The sequence below is a fragment of the Python bivittatus genome, unplaced genomic scaffold (assembly GCF_059951505.1).
Source record: "Python bivittatus isolate LINGU-HERP-01145 unplaced genomic scaffold, Pbiv_v1 ctg000810_np1212, whole genome shotgun sequence".
Classification (NCBI taxonomy): Eukaryota; Metazoa; Chordata; class Lepidosauria; order Squamata; family Pythonidae; genus Python; species Python bivittatus.
In genome coordinates, this window is record NW_028277111.1 from 505,999 (window position 1) to 530,848 (window position 24,850).

At 48.7% G+C, this 24,850-nt stretch overlaps 1 protein-coding gene across 1 annotated transcript in view; it reads left to right on the plus strand.

The window, feature by feature from the left end:
* The first annotated feature begins 1,169 nt into the window (after positions 1–1,169).
* Positions 1,170–24,850, plus strand: part of LOC103055957 (uncharacterized) — a 42,439-nt gene continuing 18,758 nt past the window's right edge. Inside the window, exons 1-3 of the mRNA XM_088129331.1 lie at positions 1,170–1,467; positions 1,747–3,610; positions 21,534–22,247. Of these exons, the coding sequence (XP_087985457.1) occupies positions 1,331–1,467; positions 1,747–3,610; positions 21,534–22,247 (2,715 nt within the window). The 5' untranslated portion in view covers positions 1,170–1,330. The remainder of the gene's footprint in view (positions 1,468–1,746; positions 3,611–21,533; positions 22,248–24,850) is intronic.

Consider the following 24,850-nt stretch of genomic DNA (forward strand, 5'->3'; position numbering starts at 1 on the left):
CTAGACGATGTTTGGTAGATAGGAATTCAGACTCTTGGCTGACGAATATTTTCCATTTTTTGGAAGAGTCATCAACTTCACTCTGTAATTTTACTTCTCCAGGGTGTTCCAGGGTATCATCGAAAAGGTTACACACGTAAAAATGGGTAGAGTTTGGATTGCACCGTTGTGAGCGCCATCTTGACTTTTTTGACCATTTCCTGCGGACCCCCCTTCTTTCTTTTTATTTATATTCACTGAGAATTTTACATCAAGTAAAAGACAAATCTAAAGAAAGAAAAAAGAAAACTAAAGTTATGAAATAAAATATATGGAATTACTTCCAACCTTCTCTTCAACAGATAATTACAATCTTATCATTCTGCCTCCCGCTTAGATGTTTTACAAATCCCTTCAGCCCCTCGCTTAGTCCACCTCATTTGAATCCCCAAACCCATAAATCATCATATCCTGTTTTTCTTCTTTCAGCGAAAACTCCATGTAAGATTTCCAGCCTTTCGAAAAAGTGTTTGTTGTCGTTTCTCTGACCACCTTCTTGAATTCTACTTTGATTAGCAGCTTTGAGTGTGTTGTGCTGTTGTTCGTTCACTTTTGAACAAGACCACAGAGATTTGGCTGCATTTACACAAATAAAATGATTTGACGCACACTGTTATGGAGTTTCAATAGTGCAGCTCAAAGCTCACACGCTAGAACAATGTTCTCAACCTTGGCAATTGTAAGATGTGTGGACTTCAACTCCCAGAATTCCCCAGCCAGCAGTGCTGGCTGGGGAATTCTGGGAGTTGAAGTCCACACACCTTAAAGTTGCTAAGGTTGAGAACACTGTCCTCGAAGCTTAGAAGTCTCCTTTCATACAGTCACTAGATTCATGATTCATTTAGCAGATTAATGCACCGGACATTTGAGCATGTGTAACTGAGCAACGTTACATGCACATATTCATGGTCACGTGCACCACTGGAAAGTCCCTCGCCCATGGATCCAGTCTAAACGTACTTCCTCAAAACCAGTTTAAAACCGGTTCTGGGCACTCTTGTGGTTACGGCTGCGGCAAAGGCTTAACTCCAGTTTTGATCTCTAGGCAAACGGATTCCAAAACGGAATCATGATTGCAAAGACAGGTGTTTTGCTTCCGCGTTGCTTTCAGCCCCAGCTCGACAATGCTTTTCCGGCTGCTGGCTTCCGCAAATTAACTCCCAGCTAAGGATCCAGGGCCTGAGATTGTTTTTCTGGCTCGGGAATCCGTTCCCAGTCCTGCCCGTGCGACTCTCTGGAAAGCTGAAAGGGTTAAAGGCACAGAGCTTGGCAGCCTAGAGCGGATCGAGAAATGCAGACTTGTCTCTCTTCTTCCTCCTCCTCCTGCGTTCCTTTTCCTGTAGCTCCTTTGGATAAAACTTTTAGAGTTTGGGGTGGTTGTTTTTTTTCACTTCGCTGCGCGTGCGCTGGAAGCGGCAGGGCGGAAGGGTAAGTCCCATTTGAACATTTCAGGGAAAAAGAGTGAGATCGGAGAAAGAATCAGGCATTCAGGAAGGGGGAGTTGGGGGGGCGGTTAAAGGGAAACCGTCCTTGAGTAAATAACACAGTGCACACCTCGGATCACGAACGCTTCTGTTCACGGCCAGTGCGGCTCGCGAAGAGCAGCGTTCGCAGAATTCTGCTTCCGTTCGCGAACTCCGCGTCGGGTGACGAACGCGACCCACGGCCCTTTCCCCTGCTCTGACACGTGGTCGTGGCTTCCTCTAGGCGAGATCGCGGTCGCAGGCAGACACTTCCTGTGAAGCTTTTTGGGGTGCTTTTTAGCACAGCCAGTACATCCAGCATGGCTCCCAAGAAAGTGCAGAGCAAGCATGGTGGTAAAAAGAACGTGCAGAGTGATCATGAAGGTGACAAAGTGCAGAGCCAGAATGGCAAGAAGAAGGCTTTGAAGAAAATGCTAACGATCGAATTGAAGAAGGAAATTGTAGAAAAGCACGAGTGTGGCATTCGTGTGACTGATCTGGCCTCGGAGTACCAGATGCCGAAGTCGACAATCTCGACTATTTTGAAGAATAAAGAGGCCATCAAAGGAGCCGACGTGGCAAAAGGAGTGACGATGCTAACCAAGCAGAGGACACAAGTGCTGGAAGAGGTGGAAAAGCTGCTGTTAGTGTGGCTGAATGAGAAACAGTTGGCAGGTGATAGTGTTAGTGAAGCTATGATCTGCGAAAAAGCCAGGAAATTGCACAGTGATTTACTGCAAAAAAAACCCTCTACAAGCACAGCAAGTGAAGAATTTAAAGCCAGCAGAGGCTGGTTTGATAAATTCCGCAAGAGAAGTGGCATCCACAGTGTGACAAGATATGGTGAGGCTCCCAGTTCTGACAAGGGTGCTGCAGAAGCCTACAAGACAGAATTTGAGCAATTCATGAAGGCAGAAGGATACATCGCTCAGCAAGTGTTCAACTGCGATGAAACAGGGCTCTTCTGGAAGAAGATGCCAGAGAGAACCTATAGGAGGAAGGAAAAGGCACTGCCAGGGCACAAGCCCATGAAGGACAGATTGACCCTTTTGCTGTGTGCGAATGCAAGCGGCGACCTGAAGATTAAGCCGCTACTGGTGTACCATTCCCAGACCCCTCGTGCGTTCAAGGAACACAGTGTGAACAAGGCCAGACTGCCTGTCATGTGGAGGGCCAACGTGAGAGCTTGGGTCACAAGGCAGTTGTTCATGGAATGGCTGCACGAGGTGTTCGCACCCACCGTTAAAAAATATCTTTCTGACAACCAGCTGCCTGAAAGGTGCCTTCTCCTGATGGACAATGCCCCAGCACACCCTCCAGCCTTGGTGGATGACATGGACCCCGAGTATGACTTCATAAAGGTCAAGTTCCTCCCCCCCAACACGACACCTCTTCTGCAGCCCATGGACCAGCAAGTGATCTGCAGCTTCAAGAAGCTGTACACAAAGGCGCTCTTCACCAGGTGTTCCAATGTCACTGAAGAGACGTCCTTGACTCTGAAAGAAGTCTGGAAGAAACATTTCAGTGTCCTCCACTGCATCGACCTCATTGCCAAAGCCTGGGAAGATGTCACGTGCCGAACCTTAAACTCAGCCTGGAGGAAACTGTGGCCAGAATGTGTCACTGAACGTGACTTTGAAGGGTCTGATGCAGAGGTAGTGGAGGAGATTGTGTCCATGTGCAAGAGCATGGGTCTGGACGTCGATGGTGCAGACATAGAGGAGCTTGTTGAGGACCATAAGGAGGAGCTGACCACGGAAGAACTTGCTGAGCTCCAGAGTGAGCAGCAGAAAGCGCGTGGCGAGGAGCATTCCACTGAGGAAGAGGAGGACGGGGAGGAGGTGAGCAGTGATGTGCTAAAGTCCATCATGGAGAAATGGAATGAGTGCCAGGATTTCTTTGAGAAGCACCACCCCAACAGAACTGTGACAAACAGAGTGTTGAATCTGGTGGACGATAACGTGGTCTCTCATTTCCGGAGGGTTATGCAGCGCAGGAAAATAAAAGTGACATTAGACAGATTTTTCATCAAAACTGAGCCTGCCGCTAAGAGACAAAGAAGTGAGGAAACCCCTGAAGGAGATCTCCCCGAAGTCGCCTCAAGCAAGGTTAGTGTTCCCCCTCTTCATACTGTACTGTACTGTACTTTGTGTCATATTTTTGTGGTTTAAAAAAAAAACATATGGTTCAGAACGGATTAAGCGTGTTTACATTGAACCTTATGGGAAAATTTGATTCGGTTGGCGACCAGAATCGTGGAACGAATTAAATTCGTGAACCGAGATACCACTGTATTTAAAAAAAAGATTCAAATATACCTGCTTAGCTCTCTCCTGGTTGAGACCCAGGCGAGTGTACAACAACTGGCCCTTGCAGAGCCTAACCTTCCTATGGAACGTTGAACCTCCATGTTCAAGCATAGTACACCTCGCCATCCAGGTGCTGGGGAGGCGTAAAAAGACGGCGTAGAAGCGTCGGGTGGGGGACAAATGACAGAAACGGCATCGGAGCGTCGAGATGCGAGCGGCGTCCCTTTGGTCCGTGATTCGCGACAGTCCGCGGAGATTCGAAAGGGGCGGGGCCGGCATGATGTCATGGCGAGGCGGCTTTTGTCACGTTGACCAAAGCCTCGGATTCTGCGGAGGCTTCCTGAGACGGGCTGGCTCGTTTTCTAATCCGGCTTGTAAGGGCGACCTAAAAGAAAATCGGAGGGCTGGCCCATCCCAGCCTCTGATTTCACTGATGGGCCAGCCCTAGGCTTGCAAAAACTCAAACGGCAAGAAGACAGCCTTTAAAAAAATCAGTTCCCCAGCAGTGAAATGGCTGTTGGGAGATACACTGCTCCTGAGTCTGGAAGCTCCATTTTTCATGGTTGTTGCAGCCGTTATCCTAGAAAGATGATTTGGTGTGCCTCTCTTAGGCTGGAAGAGAATGATCTTCCCTGGGCTCCCATTGCCGCGTCTGGAAGCAAGCAGCTCCATAGATTAATTGTTCTAGTGCAATTTTTCCGCCACTATTTTTTTTAAATCTGTCCTGAAGTTCTTGTAAAGCCAAGGATTTCCTGGCCTGTCTCGAGTCTGAGTATTTCGTGAGAGGGGGCAAAACTCTCCTGCGCTGGCCTTCGCTGCAGTGTGTTGCTAGTAGGTAATGAAAGAGCTTCAAGCTCTTCCTCCGTGGCCTTGTTGACTGGGGCACATCTGGCTTTCCACAGATGTGTCTGCCAGCACAAGGAGCGGTGCTCTTCTGTCCTGCACAGGGCACCAGGGCTGCATGGAGCAAAAAGTCAATTTCCCCACAAAAGGGAGTCCAGCTCTGACAGCTGAATGTTCTCGGTGGATCCACCACCAAGGAGGGCATAATGGGTTTTCAGCCGCTTCTGCCACAAGGGGTTTTGTGCGGCTGTACTTTTGCCTGTTTTTATGGTGGGGGGAGGGCAGGGCCATTTGCGTTCATTCTTGGGCTCCTTCCAGATGTTGCTGGCCAGGCATGGCTCCCTGCCACTCTGTCCTTCCCTTGCAGCGCTAGTCAAAGAGGGAGATTGCTTGCTATTGATTGCACCTTCGTTCTTTACATTGCACCACTTTACTATCCCTGTGACTGCCAGCCAGGAGATTTTGGGACACGGGTTTAGCGCTCTTTCAGAAGAGCACCAGACCTGCGCTCCGAAATAGCCGGACTGCCGGGTCCAGAGGTGCAGCACCTCTGTACCAGCCAGCTGTTGTTTGGGTAATATTAACCCAAACAGTGGCTAAAACACCTAAAACCTGCCTACCCTTGCTCCTTCAGGTCCCGCCACACATTAAGAAAAGCTGCCGTTTGTTATTTTTCCTGTGAGCAGGTGATATACCGGTGGGAGGGAAACCAAGCCAGGGGGATCCACCGATTGCTGTCCTTAACTAGTCCTGCATTAAAAGAGGGCAATTGGCAAGGAGGGCAGTTTAATTTAAGCTAGGGTAGTTTTCTGCCTCTTCAAGGGAACGGAGGAGAGCATTTTAATGGGGCCCTCTGGTTGCGCCCATAGACGGTTCAAATCAAATCAAAAAATCAAATCAGTCAGGCATATTTTAGAGAGCTGCTTTCAGCTAAATACAGTGGAACCTTGGGTTACGAATTTAATCCATTCCGTGACTGTGGTCGCGACCCGAATTGGTCACGACCCGAAGCAAATTTCCCCGTAAGGTTCAATGTAATTACCGTTAATCCGTTCTGACGTGGAGGACAGGGAGGCGGCTATTGCTTGGAGGGAGAGTCCCCCTCCCTACGACCACGTGTCAGGGGCGGAAAAATGGCCGCGGACCACGTGTCAGGGGCGGAAAAATGGCTGTGGACCACGTGTCAGGAGCGGAAAAATGGCTGCGGACCACGTGTCAGGGGCGGAAAAATGGCCGCGGACCACGTGTCAGGGGCGGAAAAATGGCTGTGGACCACGTGTCAGGAGCGGAAAAATGGCTGCGGACCACGTGTCAGGGGCGGAAAATGGCCACGGACCACGTGTCAGGGGCGGAAAAATGGCCGCGGACCACGTGTCAGGGGCGGAAAAATGGCTGCAGACCACGTGTCGGGTGGAAAATGGCCGCGGACCACGTGTCAGGGGAGGAAAATGGCCGCGGACCATATCACGGGAGGGAAAATGGCCGCGTATCCTGTTCGTACCCCAAGGCGGAGTTCGCAAACCGAGGTAAATTTGTGCGGCTGGAGCTGGTCGTAACCCGAAAAGTTTGTTAACAGAGGCATTCGTTACCCGAGGTACCACTTGTATTTCTGCAGTTCTGAAGGCTCACTTATACGTTCAACTTGACACCCTCCAAATGAGTGTTTCTCAACCTGGGAGTTTTAAGATGGGTGGACTTCAACTCCCAGAATTCCCCAGCCAGCATAGCATAGCTGGCTGGGGAATTCTGGGAGTTGAAGTCCACCCATCTTAAAGTTGTCAAGGTTGAGAAACACTGCTCCAAATAGATTGGAATGCAGGTCCCAGAATCCCCAGCTGCTAGCTGTGCAAAGTCTTCTGGGTGTTGTAGTCCAATTTATCAGAAAGGTAATATGCCTTTCAATTTCGGTATCTCAGACTCAGTTATCCAAGTCGGAGTGATTCAGTCGGGGCTCCCCATCAATTGTGTCTGTATATGTCCCTCTCAGGAAATGGGTGCAGGGTCATCCTTGCACATTTGCAGGAAAAAGATTTTTAAAAAATTAAAATGGGTTCTTGTTATGAAATGCTGGTGTTCCTGAATCAGTCCTTTTCAGTTTGGCTATGGTGATTTTAATTGGAACTTTGGACCCTTGGCAAGGATACTGATTTCCTGGAAGTCAGCTTAGGAATAATTGAATAAATAAATATCACTAAATAGCCTTTCTGCATACTTGAGGACCTCCATGTTCTCAGGAGGTGTATCTCAACATGCCAGTTTGGGGGGAAACAAGGAAGAATTTGCCTGAAACAGCTGTTTTGCTGATTAGGAAGAAAATACAATGCTAGCAGAAAGATAGCTTCTTCACCCACTCCTGTTTCCCCATACTTGTCTGTTTTCCAGTCATAAAAGACTTCCCAGAGTAGCTTAGCTGTAACAAAGATTTTTTTTGGCAGCTTAAAAAAGACTAACTTGCTTTAAGCTAGGTTTAGAAATCCTAACATGGTTTAATTGTAGCTTAGTGTTGCATAAACAATCCCAGCCACTGTGGTTTCAAAATCATGGTTTATGGCTTGGAGTCAAAGCCAGAGTGGGCGGGCTTAGGTGGCTTCTGGAGATGGGGGTAACCTTTTGGGACTTCTGTTTTTGCATCAGGAATGGGTGCTCGAAAAGTCTTAATTTTGGGGAGGAGGGGTGGTTGGAGGTTCTTACGTTTTTTCCTATATATAGTGTTCTTGTACTAACTAACAGGAGGAAACTACAAAAACGCGCAACAATATTAATGAAAAGTATTCATTCAGAGGGAAGAAAAGAAAAGATGGGGGGGGGAAGGACCTGGAAAATGTAAGCTTTGCAGAAGAGGAAGTCCAAAGTTAAAAGATGCGGGAACGCCTTCAGAGTCGTCTGCTGAAGGGAGTGTGCACAGGCAGGTCGCTTTTCTAAATCGGGGGGGTGCACCCACTGAGCCCCCCCCAAGCCAGCTGTGGCCCCGGAAGCCCGCGGCAGAACCCCAGATGACTGTTCCACTGTGAACCTGAACTTCATCGAGCGTGCCAGCCGTCAGCGTGCGTTTTCCCTGGGTGGCCCTAATTCCGATGCCACGAACTGTAGCTTTTCGACCGAGCCTCCCGACTTTGGGGGTGGGGGCCCCAGGCGGCCCAGCGTGCCCCCGGGGGGCGTCGCGCGCCCCTCCTTGAGCGGGAAGGCCCCCTCCCTTCCCGGGTTCCTCCGCCGAGCGCAGCGCGCGCCGCCCGCTCGCTAAAGGGTGGAAACCATCAAGCTGCCGTGGCTAGAGGGGCAGGAGATTTCGGAGTGGGGTGGGGGGACGGGGGGAAGAACGGGATCCCATAAATAAATTCGGCACTTCCTGTCTGTCTCGGGCAAGCTGGGTTTGAGTTTAGCTTTGCGGGCGGCTGCGGAGCGGAGCGGAGGCAGGTGAGGGGCTGGCGCGAGGGGGAGGGGGAGGAGGTGGTTTGGGGCGGGGGGCGAAGGGACCCCAGGTTGCAAAGCGGGGTTGACAATGCCAGAGGTAAATAAGGGACGGAACGGGCGGGAAACTGACCCTGGAAATTAAGCAGGGGAGGCTGCGGGGGCGCGCGCGATTTGGGGCGCGCGCCTCCCTGCGGATGGGCTTGAGGCGGCTGCAGAAGGCGACCCCCCCCCCAAAACCAGATTTCCAGTCCGAGGTTTTGGGTTGGGCTGGTTTCGGCTGCTCTCCTTCTCGGAGGAGGAATCCTTCTTCCTTGTAATGTCGTCCTGGCTTTCTCAGCCTTCGCCCCTCCTGTCATGGGGGCTTCGTGCAAAGATATTGTGGGCTCTGGGGACGTTTGTCTTGAAATAGTGGGAGACTCTCTGTGGGTTGCACTCCCTTCGAAATTGCCTGGGGGGGGCTCTTTGGTGGTTTAAAAATCAGTGGGTGCGTGTATGTGTGCCCACCCTTGCACACATTTGCACACACTTACACAGAGGTTGGCTTTGCGCTTAACACTAAAAGGCTATTCTTTGTGGTTTACTGGATAGTATACACTTGGTTGTGTGTGCTGTTTTGCATAACCATGGTTTCCTGAATTAAACAGTGTGAACCTCTTGACTGAATTAACTAATTTTTCTAGGTTCCAGCAGCCCACTAGGTCACATTGCCTCCCCCCACCAGTTAAAATAAACCTAGCTTGACCAGTTCTGTGAAAGCAACTGCTAGGCTTTTAACTTGGTTAAGAGTTTTATGAACCCACTTAAGCCTGAACAAACCACATAAGGACTTCACACACATGTGAATCCACTGTTAATTATGAGGATTTTTTTTAAAAAAATGTGGATAGTACACCTTTTTTGGACAATACTACTTCAGAACATTTACAAGAGGGGGATTCTCTTGCTTTAAAGCAGTGTTTGTCAACCTTGGCAACTTTAAGATGTGTGGACTTCAACTCCCAGAATTCCCCACCTGGCTGGGGAATTCTGGGAGTTGAAGTCCACACAACTTAAAGTTGCCAAGGTTGACAAACACTGCTTTGAAGCAAAGTTTTTCAAATGGTTCTGTGGAACCCTACATTTCTGTGATAATTTGATGGGGTTCTGTAGGAGACTAAGGGGGGAAATTTTCACTTGAATACAGCCAATTTTTTAATCATTAAAGCTTTGCTTCTTGATCAGGGGTTCTGGGACTTTTTTTTTAACTACAGTAACAAGTTCTGCAGCCTGAACAAGTCTGAAAACATCTGGTTTAAAGCATCTCCAAGGGAGCGGAGAGTCTTTGCAAGCAGAAAGCTAACCTATGGGAAGCAAATTTAATTCATGACATGCTTGTCTGTCTCAGCTGTCAAGCCCTAGAATTCAAAAAGAATTTAAATGGGTGTTTAAGAACTGCCGGGGTTGCACGAGGGTTGCAAGGATTGGGGCACTGATGTGCAAGGGGTGGCTTCATGTCACTGAAATGAGCAGGGCCTGAGGAATGGAGTTAATATTGATAATTTATTCAATTTATATGCCACCCGAGTTCCCGTGACTCTGGGAGGAATTTGGAAAAAAAGCTTATGCTTTTTTCAGGTTATTTTCGATTTCCCTCTGGGTCTTGGTCTTCCCTGATTCAAAAGAGCAAACTCCCCCCCCCCACCAGATTTTCAGCAACTATGATTTGAGCAGTGTCTATGTGCTGCAGAAAAAGGAGACCGCGAGCTCCTGCAACAATGGGCCCTCAGTTGACTCACTGTAGTTGCAAAAACCCAGATTCAAATCCTCCCTCAGGTATATCACAGTCTGAACTGCCTCACAGGGTTATTGTGAAAATACAATAGTCCTGAAGGGACTGTAGTTCAGTAGCAGTCTACCTGCTTTACCTAGAGAAGGTGTTTGGCGCTACCAATCTAAGTAGTCAAAAATCCTGGACAGATGGATTGGACCTATTGATTTCACTAAGGCAGTATTTCTCAGCGTTGGCAACTTTAAGGCGTGTGGACTTCAACTCCCAGAATTCCCCAGCCAGCCTTGCTGGCTAGGGAATTCTGGGAGTTGAAGTCCACACGCCTTAAAGTTGCCAACGCTGAGAAATACTCGACTGAGGTCTTGTGTGTTCCTAGTTCTTATTATTTGCTGCCAGCCTGTTATTCAGAGATACCCTCCATCAGAACCTGCAGGTTCCCCATAGCCAACCTTGCTCGTACATCTGCTATCCGTGCCATTTTTTTTTCTTGGAGGGAAGCAGCATGTTTAAAAGGATCTTGGTTTGCTGACTGCCTTGTTGAGGGTTTGGCCGATGAGCAACCTGCCTGGTTGGAGAGCGCTCTCTGTATTGCAGTGACTTGGTTAGTCCTTTTATGAGATTAATCAAGGCAAGACTGTCTGCAGCTCTTCGTTCCACGCAGCCATGAAGAATTAGGACCGCAGACAGGAATGCACCCAAAGCACATCGCTTTTGATTTTATATACATGAGTCAAGAATGATCCAAAAATTCCCCTATTGGCATTTCTAGAGGGGGAAATGAGTCTGTCCTTAAACCCACCATAGAGATGGTTGACCCACCCTAAATCCCTCGCAGCTATGAACAGCATTGGTGTGAACTGTGAATCTGCGTTTGTGATCTAGATAGCCACGTGGCCAGTAAATGTTTAGAAGGGGTAGTGGAGGGAAGCTGGTTGACTTCCAAAAGGACAACCTAGAGCTCATGAAATCATTATAATCTTGAAGATTCAGGCAGATAAAAAAGGATTCCTTGGATTCTTGGATTCAACTCCCTTCCTAGAAACCCTGGAGAAGTGATATAGTGAGACAGTGGGCAGCCCTTGGGTGGCTGTGGAGCATGGGCTCCAGTGGGTGTGGCAATAACACCTAGTGGGCAGAGCTGCCTGCCAATCGGGCGGGGCTCTGATATTCCATTGTTTTTCTGTTTGGGATAGAGTGTCCATTTTTTAAAAAAATGCCGTCGGACGTAACGGAGGGGTTTTGTGCCAAGCTGTCATGCGTTTCGAGCAGAAAATATTTGTTTGGGGGGGGGTTATTATGAATTTTCCATGGCTCATTCCCTCCTAGTTTGTAAGAGGTTCACCGCACAAGACATTGTCAATACCTTGTCATACTGCTGCTTTGCAGAAAAAATATTATAGCAGTAGTCTCCAGTGCTAATTGATGCTTATATCACTATAGCGAGAAAGCGTATCTTTATTAAACCAATTAAAAAGCATGCCAAACTTTCTGGCGACCCACTTTGTTAAAATGGCAAGAACTAGAAACTGCCTTTTGTTTTCATCGTTCCATTGATAAATATTGCCCGTGGGACTACCAGGTAGGACTTTGATTGAACTGATACAGTAGCCATTTTGACTTTTTTGACCCCTCTCCTGCGGACAACCCTGCTTCTCTGTTTCTAAGGCTTCCAGGCTTTGGGACTCCCTAGCCCCCGAGGCTCACGTAGCCCCCTCTCTCCTAGCCTTTCATAAAACAGTCTGTAAAACTTTTATTATGCTGAACTTTCAACCAAAGTTGAATTTTTTGCAGTCTCCCTCTTGGTGTGTGATTCTTAATGCTGTTTGATGTTCTTACTTTGTTAAGCTGTCTCCAGATTGGGGCAGGCTAGGAAAACTGCCAAGTAAATAAATACAATTTGGGCTGAACGGATCGGCTTTTGGAAGAGATCCATTGCTATCCTGTTAGCACCGTATGCTGTGTTTTTGAGTGATGGGGAGAAATGTTTTAAACCGTGTTTCAGGGTTCTCCACTCACAAAAACGGCAGACAAATAAGATTAAAAATTAACAAAATCCTAGTCTGAGCCGAGGGGTAATTTTGCCGCTTTTCATTCTGACAAGGCCTCGGTGACTTTAAGAGGCCCCGAAAATGGGCAGGGAAATCTGGCTTTTATTTATTTCCCTCATTTAAAGGTTTTGCGCCCGGCTTTTCTTATACAGCAAACCAACGGAGCCAGCGACGGTGCATAAACAGATTAAAGCAATCAATCATAAAGCAATAAAATCCGCAAAAAAAGCCAAGAAACAAAGCAAAGCAAATCACTGGAGTTTTAAAAAAAAAAAAAAAGGCAGAATGTGATCAGTTGGGGAAAAAGCCAGCAAAGGGGCAGGGGGAAAAAAAGCAAAATGCCAGAAGCTGAAAAACAAGTCCACAACAGCTCAGAGCAGAATTGGGTGGATGGTCTTCCCCAACCTGTTCTCCTCCAGAAATGGGAGACTTGCATGTAGCATCCTCCATAATCTGCATAACATTACTACAGAAAGAGAGATTTTTGTACCAGGCTGCTGCTAAGGAGTAGATGTTGGTTGGACTGATATTCTGCATTTTATACTGGAGCACAAGGGGAAAAATGATGCTTTCTCTCTTTCTCCAGATGGGGCTGGGAGAGATTCTCCCACAAGCCTCCGTGACTGAGAGAGGATTTGAACCTGGGTCTCTTGGCTCCTATTCCAGCACCTTCCCCATCACCCCACTCTGGCTCTGGGGCTGAGAGGGAGGGACTGGCCCAGAGGGCCTCCCCACTGCTAGTCCAGCCCTTCCCCACACACCAGTCTGGGTGTTGAATAGAAAAGGACGCTCACTTGCCACCCACCACTAGCAGAATCAGGGGAAAGCTGCACTTTAGTCTTCTTTAAATATATGTGCCCTAGAGATTGGAAGAAGACCCTTTGTGTGCTCCAGAACACATCATTTTGAGTCTAGTGGCCTGACAATAAATTTTGCAACATGTGGGGTGTTTTTGCAAAACGTATTGGTTTTTATTTCTTTATTCCGCGCGGCTTACGTGCCATTCCGGTCACGTCCGATTCAGAACAGCTTATGGGTTTCTCTTAAGCTTCCTTGTGCCTTAGCTTAGCATCGCCTGTGAACCTGGTTTTGCTTCTGTGCATGTTTGCATCTGGCGGAGGGAAATGCAAGGAGAGTGTCAGGAAGAACTGCAACCCCCTGCCTTGGATATGGGGGGTGGGCTAAGGTTGCAACGGGGCAGAGTCTTGCCTTGAATGTTTATTTCCGGCCCCCGAGGGAGTTCCCTGCATAATTAAAACAATCTGTTACAGTGAAAACAATGGAAAAAAATAGAACACGGAACCAGCAACTAAAGGACGTAAAAATAAAACTTCAGCAAACAAGAAGAGCTTGGTGTATTTGGTGTAACCCAAAACGGGTGGAGGCTTTACGGAGGACAATCCCAACTCAAAATAAGGAGGATTTTTTTGATCATAACCATTATTAAGCAGGAGACTAGCCTGTCTTCTGGAGTCGTGGAGGCTTCGTCACTGGGGGTTTCCAAGCAGAGGTTGGACAACCATTTGTCCAGGATGATCTGAGGGTTCCTGCCTTGGTCAGAGTGTTGGACTAGATCAAGGGTCCCCAAACTCTTTGGCTCCTCGACCCCTTCATGAAGTTTCAGATTGTTCATTGACCTCCCAGACATTTATTATGTGAAAATAATAAGGTGGATCCTGTGGTTTCTCTCTCTTTCTTTCTATCCTACATGTATGTTACTCTGTGCATCTCTCTGTCCCCTACTTCCGGGAATGATCATCGACGACCATTTCAACCATAGTTTAGCCTCAGACATCATCACATTGATGCATACTTTTCATCTGAAGCAATACAATATAATCCCAAGATTTTTTTCCCCAAATACTGTAGGTTTCCTCTAGTGCAGTGTTTCTCAGCCTTCTGGAGTTTAGGATGGGTGGACTTCAATTCCCAGAATTCCCCAGCCAGCCATTAGTGCCTGCAGTGGAGAATGGCAATGGAAAAGCAAAGTGTTCATATTTATTTGGCCGCCCATCTCACGACAAGTGACTCCAGGCAGCGTACAACAAAGCTAAACAACAATATTTACAAAACAATTATAATATTGCCATAGGGTTGCAGTGAGAAGAAAAAGAAGAAGAGGGGTCTCAAAGGAATATTCTGCCCTTCCCCAGAAGTTTGAAAACTTCTCAAAGTTTTAAAAAGGTTCCGAATCCCATGCAGCTACTGGTGTTTCAGAGGAGCAAAGACCATGCAGTTGCTAAATCTATTTCCCTCCTGGAGTTTGTCCTCCCTGTGTAACGGACGCACAAACGAGTATTGTGGTGATTTATATTCAACAGAGAACTTAGAAGTTTTCCTTCCAGAAACATGAGCTGAAAGAACTCAACAGATTTGGGATGTGGGAAGTTCCATCCAAAATCAGTTTGCCTATTTTAATCTTGCTTTTTGTGAAAAGTAGGCCCGGTGACAAATGGCTGTTTTGCCTTGTAAATATTTGGGCTTGTGCAGACAAAAATGTTGTTTCGTCTCCCCTTAGGCTTGGAAGCTGGCTCCTGAAAACTTCACAAGGTGGTTGTGGGGAAGCAGAAGCTTTGGGCTGTCATAGAAAATAAAGGTGGTGGTGGATGATGGTGGTGGTGATGTGGCTGCAAGACGTTGTTGTAGATTCTGCCCATCTGATCCAGTTGCTTGCAATTTGTATCTGGGCAAAGAGCGTGTTTGTGCGTTGGGAGAAGAGAGAAGGAAAAAATAATATATCTAATTTCACATTCAGGGGCATCAGTGTGTTTTTAATCGCATTTTTCACTCTGCTTGGATTTGCTTGGATCTTTTCTCAACTTGAGAATGCTGTGCTCATATATATTTCATGTGCCTCCAGCAAACGAATCGATACCGCGTTTTATGCCCTGGCATTCCATCCTTCAACAAACGTGGCGCTCGCTGCTCGTACAGCTACGGGCAGGTCGGTAAAATGTATGTGAATTGACCGCCCCTCCTCGCTCCACATTGCGTAGCCTTCCCCTGAATTGCTCTTCCCCGGAGATAGGCTGGGCTACAACCTCCATCATCCCTGGCCAGTGGGCCCCTCTGCAGTTCCGCTCTGAAAAAGTGGGTCTACCAATTTGGCTCCAGCTTCCCTGGCTGTAACCGCCCCCCCTTGGCACCTTAGGAGGCCCCTGGGATCGAGTTCAAGTCCTCTCCTCTTTGGTTGGTGAGGGGTTAAGTTGACCAAGTTGTGCTTCCTAGAAAAGCGGTGGAAATTTGATTCAAAAGCTGGCAAGGGAGGCGGGCAGGCGGGCAGACTCCCCTCTCCTCTCCTCCCCTTCCCGCCCCGCCTCTTGCCTCTGGTGACATGAGAAACTGCCTTTCGGTTCTTGGTCCCCAACCTGGGAGCCATCAGAGAGCTGCTGCTGCAGCAGACACAAAGGCTGCGAGGCAGGGGTGAGTTCAAGGGGGGGGGAAGTCCCCTGCGGTGGGGGGGGGAAGCGCCAGATGCTGGGGAGGGGGGGCAAGGAAAGGGGAGAGATGGAGGAGCCCTGGCTGGAGGGAAGGAGGCGCAAGGGAGAAACTTTAGCTGTGCCGTTAGATGGCAGCGGAGTAAGCTGAGGGCGCTGGTCTCATCAATATACTAGTCCTTAAGATGCCCCAAGACGCTCGGTGGCTTTGCTGCAATGGGCCGGCCCTGCACATTTCCGGGCTGAAAATTGCGGATTGCCGGCTGCAGAAGGGCACCGATGCCCTGGCTGGGCTGGTGGCACGTTTTTCCTGATGGTTGTGTCGGTGATGGTTCTTCATCTTACAGATGCTGCCTGCAAAGGTAGTAAAAGCCCATGTTCTCCCCCCTTGAGGGGCAGGGCCTGCGTTGGGGGGCTACAGAGTGTCCTTGGGGGATCAGGGAGTCCCTCCAGACCTCGGCTCCACTGTAAGGGACAAGAGATGGTGGAGAGTCTTCTCTGGGAAAACTACCCCCGTAATTTGCTTCTCTCCCTGTTGCTGCTGTTCTGCGTGGAAGATGGAGCATGTCTAAGGAGTTCTTTTCATTTTCTCAAAGGGAACTCATGATGGGGGCCCAAAGGAGGGAGTGAAGATAGGGGAAGGGTCCCCAGCATGTTTCCCCAAATCTTTGGGTTCCATAGCTAGCATGTCAAAAGTTTTGCAGCAGAGGAGGCAATGTGGGGAGATCTAAATCAGTACTCCTCAACCTCAGCAACTTGAAGATGTGTGGACTTCAACTCCCAGAATTCCCCAGCCAGCCATGCTGGCTGGGGAATTCTGGGAGTTGAAGTCCACACATCTTCAAGTTGCTGAGGTTGAGAAACATTGACCTAAACCTTGCCAAATGCTCATCTCAGAGATGACAAACGGTGGAGGGGAAGTTAGATAGTTTGGAAGGACTGTCCTATCTAGAATGGGACACGTAGCCGGTCTGTTGTTCCTGGTGGGTAGGGCTTACACTGAAGATTCATCTTACAAGAATTTGTCGTTTAAATCCGTGTGACAACTTCCTGGTGATGTGAGTTGCTTGGCAGGGGGTTGAAAGAAAGCAAATTCTCTTTTGGCCGAATATTTTGGCAGGGTAGCTCTCTACCTATCCATCTTCGCTCACTGGGGTTGGATCGATGATCTTCGAGACTTTTTCCCACTTCGATTCAGAAGGCAGGTTTGGTCTGATTAAAACCCCAAGTTATTAACATGCATTTACTACACATTTAAGAGGTGTGTTTGTATCAGCAACAGGCACGTCTCGCGATTTCTAGCTGGCCTTTTAAAAAAAACCAGTCTGGAACATCTAATTGTGTGAAATTCAATGTGTGGAGTTGTGTGATTGTTTCTGAGCTCAAATAAAAGTGCCGGGGTGGGCTTTCAGTGGCTTGAGCCAGGGTCTCAAACTCCAGCCATTAGGAGTGCGAGACAAGGACTGCTCCGTTAGCCTGAGTGCTGCGACACTGAAGTCTGTTCATATGAGAGTGTGAGTCAGAAATGAAAATTGGAAATATCACAGCAGGCCATTACATGTATATTTATTAAGTCTGAAAAAAAGGGTTCTGCGAAACAGGGCCGTTTCATTCTTGCCACGCAGCTGGCAGCGTTTTGCCTTCATCCGAATTCCAGTGTTTGGGTTTACTGCTCAGTTGATATGCAGAGTCTTTGTCAAGATCATACCTAGGATGAAGAATCCAGGAAGTGCTTTTTCTTGTTCATATTCTTGTTCTTGTTTTCTTGTTCATATTCCCTTTTCTGTCTTAGCCGGGCAGAATCTGGCCTTCCATCCTTTGCAGGGCAGAGGGATCTTGCTTGCAGTCAGTCTTTCCCACTCTTTGCCCCGTAGAGAGACTCTCGGGGTGGAGCAACCAGACCCAGCCCTCCTTATTGGGGGCCTCCTCCTTACCTGCCCCAGGCAGCCCTATTTTCCTTGGCCAAGCCTCACTCCCCGCTACCCTGCCCAGAGACATTGGTGCCAAGGGCTGCTGCAGAGCACAAGGTGGGGGTTCCTGGAGGGCGATGCTGGTTGTCCGAGAGGCCTTGGGACACTGACCATGCAGCCCAGGCTCTGCCCGCCACGTTGGGCTGAGGGTGGTCATGAGGCCTCTGGCAGGCTGTCCTCCTCCCTGCAGCCCTCCCCGTGGTCCAGCTGGAACATTTACATGGCACTCTGCACCCTGGCCTTGTTGGGTACCATCCTCAGCGCATACAACATACTGTATTGTTGTAGGTGGCAAAAAAATAACTTGGAACGGCCACACGTGGCTGCAGAGTTTTGAGATTCCTAACTTAGGACTTTATCCTCAAAACAGTTGTGGGCTTCTGTTGGAAACGGCTTAGCTTTTTCAATCTGGTTTCTGTTCTGTCCAGATTGCACAATGAAAAGCACATACAGGTTCAGGCAGTCCCCAGGTTAAGAACCTCCAACTTACGGACAACTCGTACTTAGGAATGGGCTGCCATAAAGGCTTTTTTATTAAAAAATTGAGTTAAATATAATGGTTTGTAATAACGAACGCATGCACTACTATGTTTAAGATGTTTTAGTGTATTTGGAAGTGTTTCTTAAGTGTTGTATATACATAGAAAGGTAAAATATATACTATATACTAAGACAAACATTTGACTAACTGACACTGAATAACTGTTCCAACTTACCTACAAATTCAACTGAAAGACAGATTTAGGAACGGATCTTGTTCGTAACCCGGGGACTGCTGTAGTCCTTGTTTAGTGATTGCCTCGTATAGCGACTGTTTGCAGTTACGATAGTGATGAAACAGTAACTTTGCCATCAATCCTCGCATTTATGACCTTTGCAGGTCTGTAAAGCCAAGGAAAGCTGAAGTCAGATCATAAGCCCAGTAGTGGTTTCAGTAACTGCTTTGCTCAACGACCAATCGTGGTTGCTGTATGAAGATTACCTGTATTGATATTATATTAGCATCATAACTTCCTGCTGTTCCATTCTGTTTATTACTTATTTCTTAAATGTCGATACCTTTTTTTCCCAAGAGTTCAAGGTGGCCTGTTGGAGCACACCCTCCTCCAGTTTTTCTCACAATACCCCTGTGAGGTAGGCTGGGCTGAGAAAAGAATGCCTGGTTCGAAAGTCACCCAGGTTAGCTTCCGTGCCTGAAGATGGAATTGAACCTGGATTTCCCCAATCCAAGTCCGGTTCCTTAACCAGAATCCCAGGGTGGCTGTTTTGACAATGATCAATATTCAAGTAATAGCATAACTACCTGCTCACATCTGGGCTTGAAATAGTACAATCCTGGGGGATCTCACTCTTTTTAATAAGGAAATGTAATACAAGTGCCAGCAGGGTAACGGAGAAGCATCTTGTAGCAACAGAAGTATGGAAAGAGAAAAGAAGAGGTAGTAACATTGTGGAAGTAATAGTGATAGTGGTAGTAATAATGCTAGTAGTTTAAGTAATTTAAATTTAAATTAATTGATTTTGTTGAATTACAATTATTTAATTTAATCTAATTACAATTTTTTAAAAGGCATGACAAAGCCTAAAGGTAAAAGAAACCCAAATGCACGCTTATTCAGTGTCAGTTGGAAAAGAAAAATAGAAAAACAGGCTTAAATGACTTGTTTGACCCCTTTCCTATTTCTGTTTGGCCCTGGAAGCCTGGACAGATGTATCTGTTATTTTTCCATTGTTGTTTTTTAGGACTGGTGCCCTGCTTTTCTACTCATTGCACACTTAGAAAGCTGCATCTGTTGCCGACTCAGTTGTTTCTAGCTGGTGCCTCTGTTCAGATGGAGCGGGCGCAACTTCTCAGCAGACCCTGGATTGTGGCCAGGGCTCGGGGGCAGATTGTTTCAGTATCCCAGTTCCCGCTTTGCTGTTTTGTCTTTCCTCCACACATGGTTATAGATAGACTGCAGGGATTGGAGTAAATTCCTCTTTGGAGAAAGCTCCAACGTGGCCCGGCCAGCTTATTCCATCAAGGGAGTATCTAGACCAGTGTTTCTCAACCTTGGCCATTTGAAGATGTGTGGACTTCAATTCCCAGAATTCCCCAGCCAGCATGGCTGGCTAGGGAATTCTGGGAGTTGAAGTCCGCACATCTTCAAGCGGCCGAGGTTGAGAAACACTGGTCTAGAAAGGGTGGAACTCCATAGAGGCAAGCAACTCATCCCAGAGTAGACCAGCATCCTACAATGGTGAATATGCTTGTTCAAAAATAGCTTGCCTACTTGCGTCATCCTGCCCAAGTTATCTTTTTATTAACATCCTTTAAAATCCTTGTTATTTACACCTGATTGTTGAAAGAAAATAGATGCCCAGAGGGGTTTCCCCATATTTTTAAAGTAAAGCGAGATTATTTTTAAAAATATTCGGAAGCAGCATAAGCTAGCACAGATAAATGAAGAATTTAAAACCCTGACAAAATTTTAAAAAGACTAGTATAGATTCTGATTTTTTAAAAGTATAATTACAGCATTTCTTGAAAAATAATGGGCTAGACAGGTGAGAGTTTCAACAAAATATTGTAGTTTGAGCTTTCCCGTCTGAGCTTGGCTGGCGGGAACCTTGCCCTTTTTGATGATACTCCATTCCACCCCTTGGAGGTAGGTGATCCCGTAGATAGTCAGGATATGCTGATCCATGAACAGCTTTGAAAGGGACAACCAACAGCTTGACTTGAACCCGGAGACATCATAGAAACCAGTGCAGCTCTTAAGCAGAGCATGAGCAAATTGACTGGTGCCCATCATGGCTCCAGCGGTGGCATTCTGGACCGGTCGCCTTCAAGGGCAGCCCCACGTTGAGCGCACTGCAGTAGTCCAGCCAGGAGATGACCAGGGTATGAGTGATAATAGACAAAACCTCCCCAAAGAGAGGCTTCATAGCCCGGCATTTTGATGTGTTCCCTGGTTTAAACGGCTTTCAGAGGGAATGGTTCAGAATCATAGAGGAAAAGTCTATGATGATGTTCCATGTTTAGGGACAGCGTGTTTCTGAATGCCAGCGGCTGCCCCACATGGATTTCTCACCAGAGGCATCTGTCTGACCAATGGAGGAAATAGGAGGATGGATGGAGAAGGCCTTCAGGCTAAACCTGCATCACTGACCTTCACCTGATCTATTTCATTGTCCCTTTTCCAATTAGATATAAGGATTTATACTTTAAAAAACAGTATTATTATCATTATGTTCATACCTGCAAGGTGTTTTTCAGTGGCTTTTCCTTTAAAAGATGGGCTATAAATATTTTGAGTGAAATGCATAGACGCAGGTCATTATTAGAGTTGGAACAGGGAACAAGGTTCTGTTCTTTGAGACTTTGCTTCTAATAGGCATCTGGGGGTCCAGCTCTTCTGCACCGGTACAGATGAGAAGAGCAGACTTGATGTAAAATAGGGTAGGCAGTCTGTTGCCCCACACTTGCATATGGGGTTCCTACTTCTCATCCCAAGAACTATCAAGTGATAATACTTAATGTGATAGAAAGGAAAAGGAAAAACAATGCAATGCAGGGAGATTCAGCCAATGAATTCTATTTAATAGAATTGTAGTCACCTTCAAAGTCAACGATACCCAAATTTGGCACTGGTCCCTGCCTTGCCCCCCTTCCCGAGCGTGCTCCACTCCAAATGAAACCCTTGGACCTAAACAAGAAGAACTACCCTGATGTAAAGCCTAAACCAGCTGTTGAGTTACACCCGGAAAATCTCAGGGCTGTAGGCCAGACAGACTATACCCCAGAAGAAGGCAATTGTAGGTCGCTTCTAAGTTGCTTCCAAGATAGGAAACAAACTCAATGTGACGGATCTCAACCGAAAGGTAAAGGCAGCGTTGGAAGATACGGTGGCGTCTTCTGAAAGTTTGGTTGGTTTCTGTGCAGGTCATTTGTCCCCATCTCCCCACCAGCTCACTTACTAGCTTGCATGCAATTCCTGATGGTCTACAAAGTTGGGTAAGATCTATCTTCCTCAGATGTGGTGCAACTGCAAGTCCCAGAATTGCATCCTAACTGGGAAATCTGGAGGTTGCCGTCTCATGTGTCTGGAGGAGAAGGGAGACTTGATAAAACCCTGGTCAAGACCCGTAGGACTCTTTTTGCAGTCTTAATTTAGTTGGTGCTCTCCTTGCAGTATGTGCTGGGGTGGGGGGCTGGATACCTTTTTTGTTCTTAAGTAACCCGATTTTTCATTTTCAATGCAGGATCTGGATTCAGAAACCCAAATGGAGGAACAGGAAGCTGCTGGAGCTGAATCGCAGGAGGGCTTGGAGGCCACAGCACGAGACCTTCATGTGGTCCAGATCGCGGCCACTGGGGAGTTGCTGGAAGGGGCTGTGCCCCCCCAGCAATTTAAGCAGGAGCCAGAGGACCAGTGCTGGGAAAACCAATTACAGGACTTCCTGAAAACCATGCAGCCCTCTCATTCGGGGTGGAGGAATCCCCGGTCCCCTCACTATATGTTGGGGGAAGACCCCAAGTATTGTCCAACCTCCTTCAAGAGAGGAGAAGAAGCTAGCCAGTGGCCAAAAGTAGAGTGCATACCTCAAACCACGTTGGGTGACAGTAAGCCCTATGGGAGTAGCCAGGATTCACCCGTGAAAGTGAAGGAAGAGGTCCTGGATGAGGACCTCGTCCACATGGAGATGCGGAGACAGCGGTTCCGTCTTTTCTGCTACGAAGAAGCCGAGGGGCCCCGGGAGGTTTGCAACCAGCTCTGGGAGCTCTGCCACCAGTGGCTGAGGCCGGAGACCCACACCAAGGAGCAGATCCTGGAGTTCCTCATCCTGGAGCAGTTCCTGACCGTCCTGCCCCCGGAGATGCAGAGCTGGGTCCGGGAACATGGGCCGGAGACCTGCACACGGGCTGTCGCCCTGGCTGAACGTTTCTTGCAAGACTCTGAGGAGCCGGAGCAAAAGGTAAGAGCGGCCTTGGGAGATGGCATGTCAAAACCTGCATCACCCAACTGTTGTTGTTTTCCATTGTATTGCATTTGTTGGGAGTTGGATTGATTTGTTTCTGCCACTTGTAACTAAGGGGGGGGGGTGGCTGTTAATGGTTGTAATGGGAGTTGGGAAGCAGCTTAACCATATATGGGCAATTTAGATTGGCTTGATTGCCGGGAAGGCAGCTGGGCCCCAAAGAACCAGGAAGAAGCTCGGGGAGGAAGGAGAGAGGTCAACAACAGGTGAAGAGGAATCACGACGCCAGGCAATAAGGGGAGGGGGGATAAATAGAGGGAGGTTTACCCAAGGCGTTAGTTTTAGCAATGTTCTGTTTACAAGCTACATGTACTCCTTAATAAAGAAGTATTTGTCTGAACCAAGCCTGGTTGCGTGAGAATGCTTCAGAACTGGGAGTTGGACATCGTGGACTTGACATTTTGATAAAACTCCCTGATACTGGATTTCACCCGAGAGGAAACTCTACGAGGAATTTGCAGCAACTTAGCATGGCCTCTGAGGAGCTGCAGAAAAGTTCACCGGAGGCACTAGCAGCAGAGGAGGAACAGCAAATCCCCCTCACTGAAGCGCTAGCAGGCGCCAGACCGAAGACCCCAACAAGGCGACTGGCCATCGCTGGGACCCACCGAGAGACCTGAGCATCTGGGAAGACGCCAGAGGATTCACCCCAGAGGTGCCAGCCCAACCTCGATGGTCGAGGGCCATGGGGACCGCGACCAAAGTGGCAACGCCATGGGATGAGGGACAACGGGTGAGGAAGCTGGAAGGCGAAGTGTGCACACTGAGGGAGGAATTGGGCAAGCTGAGGATTCTGGCACAACCTTCCGTGCAACCTCCCAAACCCATATAGGGGCCGGCGCCTCTCGACCAGCCCTTCCTAATGGCTCCGCTAGAACCACCGACCCTTCCCCCTCATTGGCCTCCGGTCCAACCCCCCACAGGACGCGGCGGGGGAGCGGACCAGGAGCAAGCCGCCCCACGACCTCAACAGGCAGAAGGGGACCTATTGCGAAGATGGGGGCTAGTAGAAAAGTACGAAGGAGACCCTGCCCAACTGCCCGCCTTCCTGAACCAGGTGAGAATCTGCATGGGCACGTGCGGGCGCCTGTTTGCCAGCGATGCCTGGAGGGTGCTGTATCTGTCCCGCTTCCTGCTAGGCGTGGCAGCTGAGTGGGTGAACGATTTGAATGAAGCGGAGGCCCCAGAACTGGTGGACTTTGACCGCTTCATCACCGCCCTACGGGACCGATTCGAGGACCAATGTGCCCGCTCTCACGCAGCGGAGGCAATCCGGGAGCTGAAGCAGGGGCCTCGCTCGGTGACCGAGTACGTGCTGGAGTTCAAGCGTTTGGCGGCGAAACTACCTGACTGGCCAGAAGCGTTCCTCGTGCGGGTGTTCCAGGAGGGGCTAGACCCACGGCTCTTCGAGAGGGCCGTGGTGCAGGGGTGCCTGGAGACCTTGGCGGGGTGGATCACCCACGTCTCCGTGTTGGAGGCGCAACTAGCCAGAGTCAAACCGCATGGCGCGGAGGCGAGATGGCGGGCCCCTAGCGCCACACGGGAAACAGGGCAGAAACCGGCAAGGAAGGAGTTAGCCCCCTCGGCAAGGCCGCGGGGAAAGCCTGCTTCATGTGCTGCGAGAAGGGGCGCTTCGTGGCGGCCTGCCCCCAGAACCCAAGGCTACAAACCGCGCTGAAAGGGAAAAAAGCCGAGAAACCTGCAAGAGCGATGAAAGCCCCACGGAAAATCACAGCGGCGAGAGGCGAAGAAGAGAGGCTGAGAATTGCCTACCTCTCCGACAGCGAGGACGAAGGGGAAGGGGAGAGCACTGGCGAGAGGGAGGAGAGCCCGAGGCGCGACCAGCCGATCCCAAGCAAATTGATCGAGGACATCCAGGTGAGTCCAATGACGTATGAGGTAGTGATCCGTGCTCCACGATCGACTCGTCAGGCCCGGCTCACAGCATTGCTTGATTCAGGTTGCTCCCGGAGTTTGATCAGCCCCGTGATCGTCAACGGATTAAATTTAAAAGTGCACCAGCTGAAGACTCCCATAATCTTCAGGCAAGTGGATGGAACAGCGGTGGGGGGAGGTGCGGTCCGCTACTGTACAGAGGCTTTTGAGTTAAAAGTCGGAATGCACCGGGAGACTTTAAAATGCCTGGTCGCGCCGCTGGCTAGTTACCCCCTCATTCTGGGCATGTCCTGGCTGGAACGGTGGGACCCCGCATCAGCTGGCGGGAAAAGACTCTGACCTTTCCGGATGGCGGGCGTGGGATTGCGAAGGCGGAGCCCAACCAACAAGGGGAGCTGGGGGCAGCAGCCCTGAAGGAGCAGCGCCAAGGGAAGGAGCCCCGCGCGGGAGGAGGGGAGGAAATCCCCTGGCAATATAGGGACTTGGCGAAAGTCTTTAGCGAAAAGGAGTCTGACCAACTACCACCACATCGCCCCACAGACTGTGAGATTGAGATGGTGCCAGGAGCGAAGTACCCAACCCCAAAAATGTACTCAATGACCCAAAAGGAAATTGGGGCATTGAGGGAATTCATTGACAAAAAC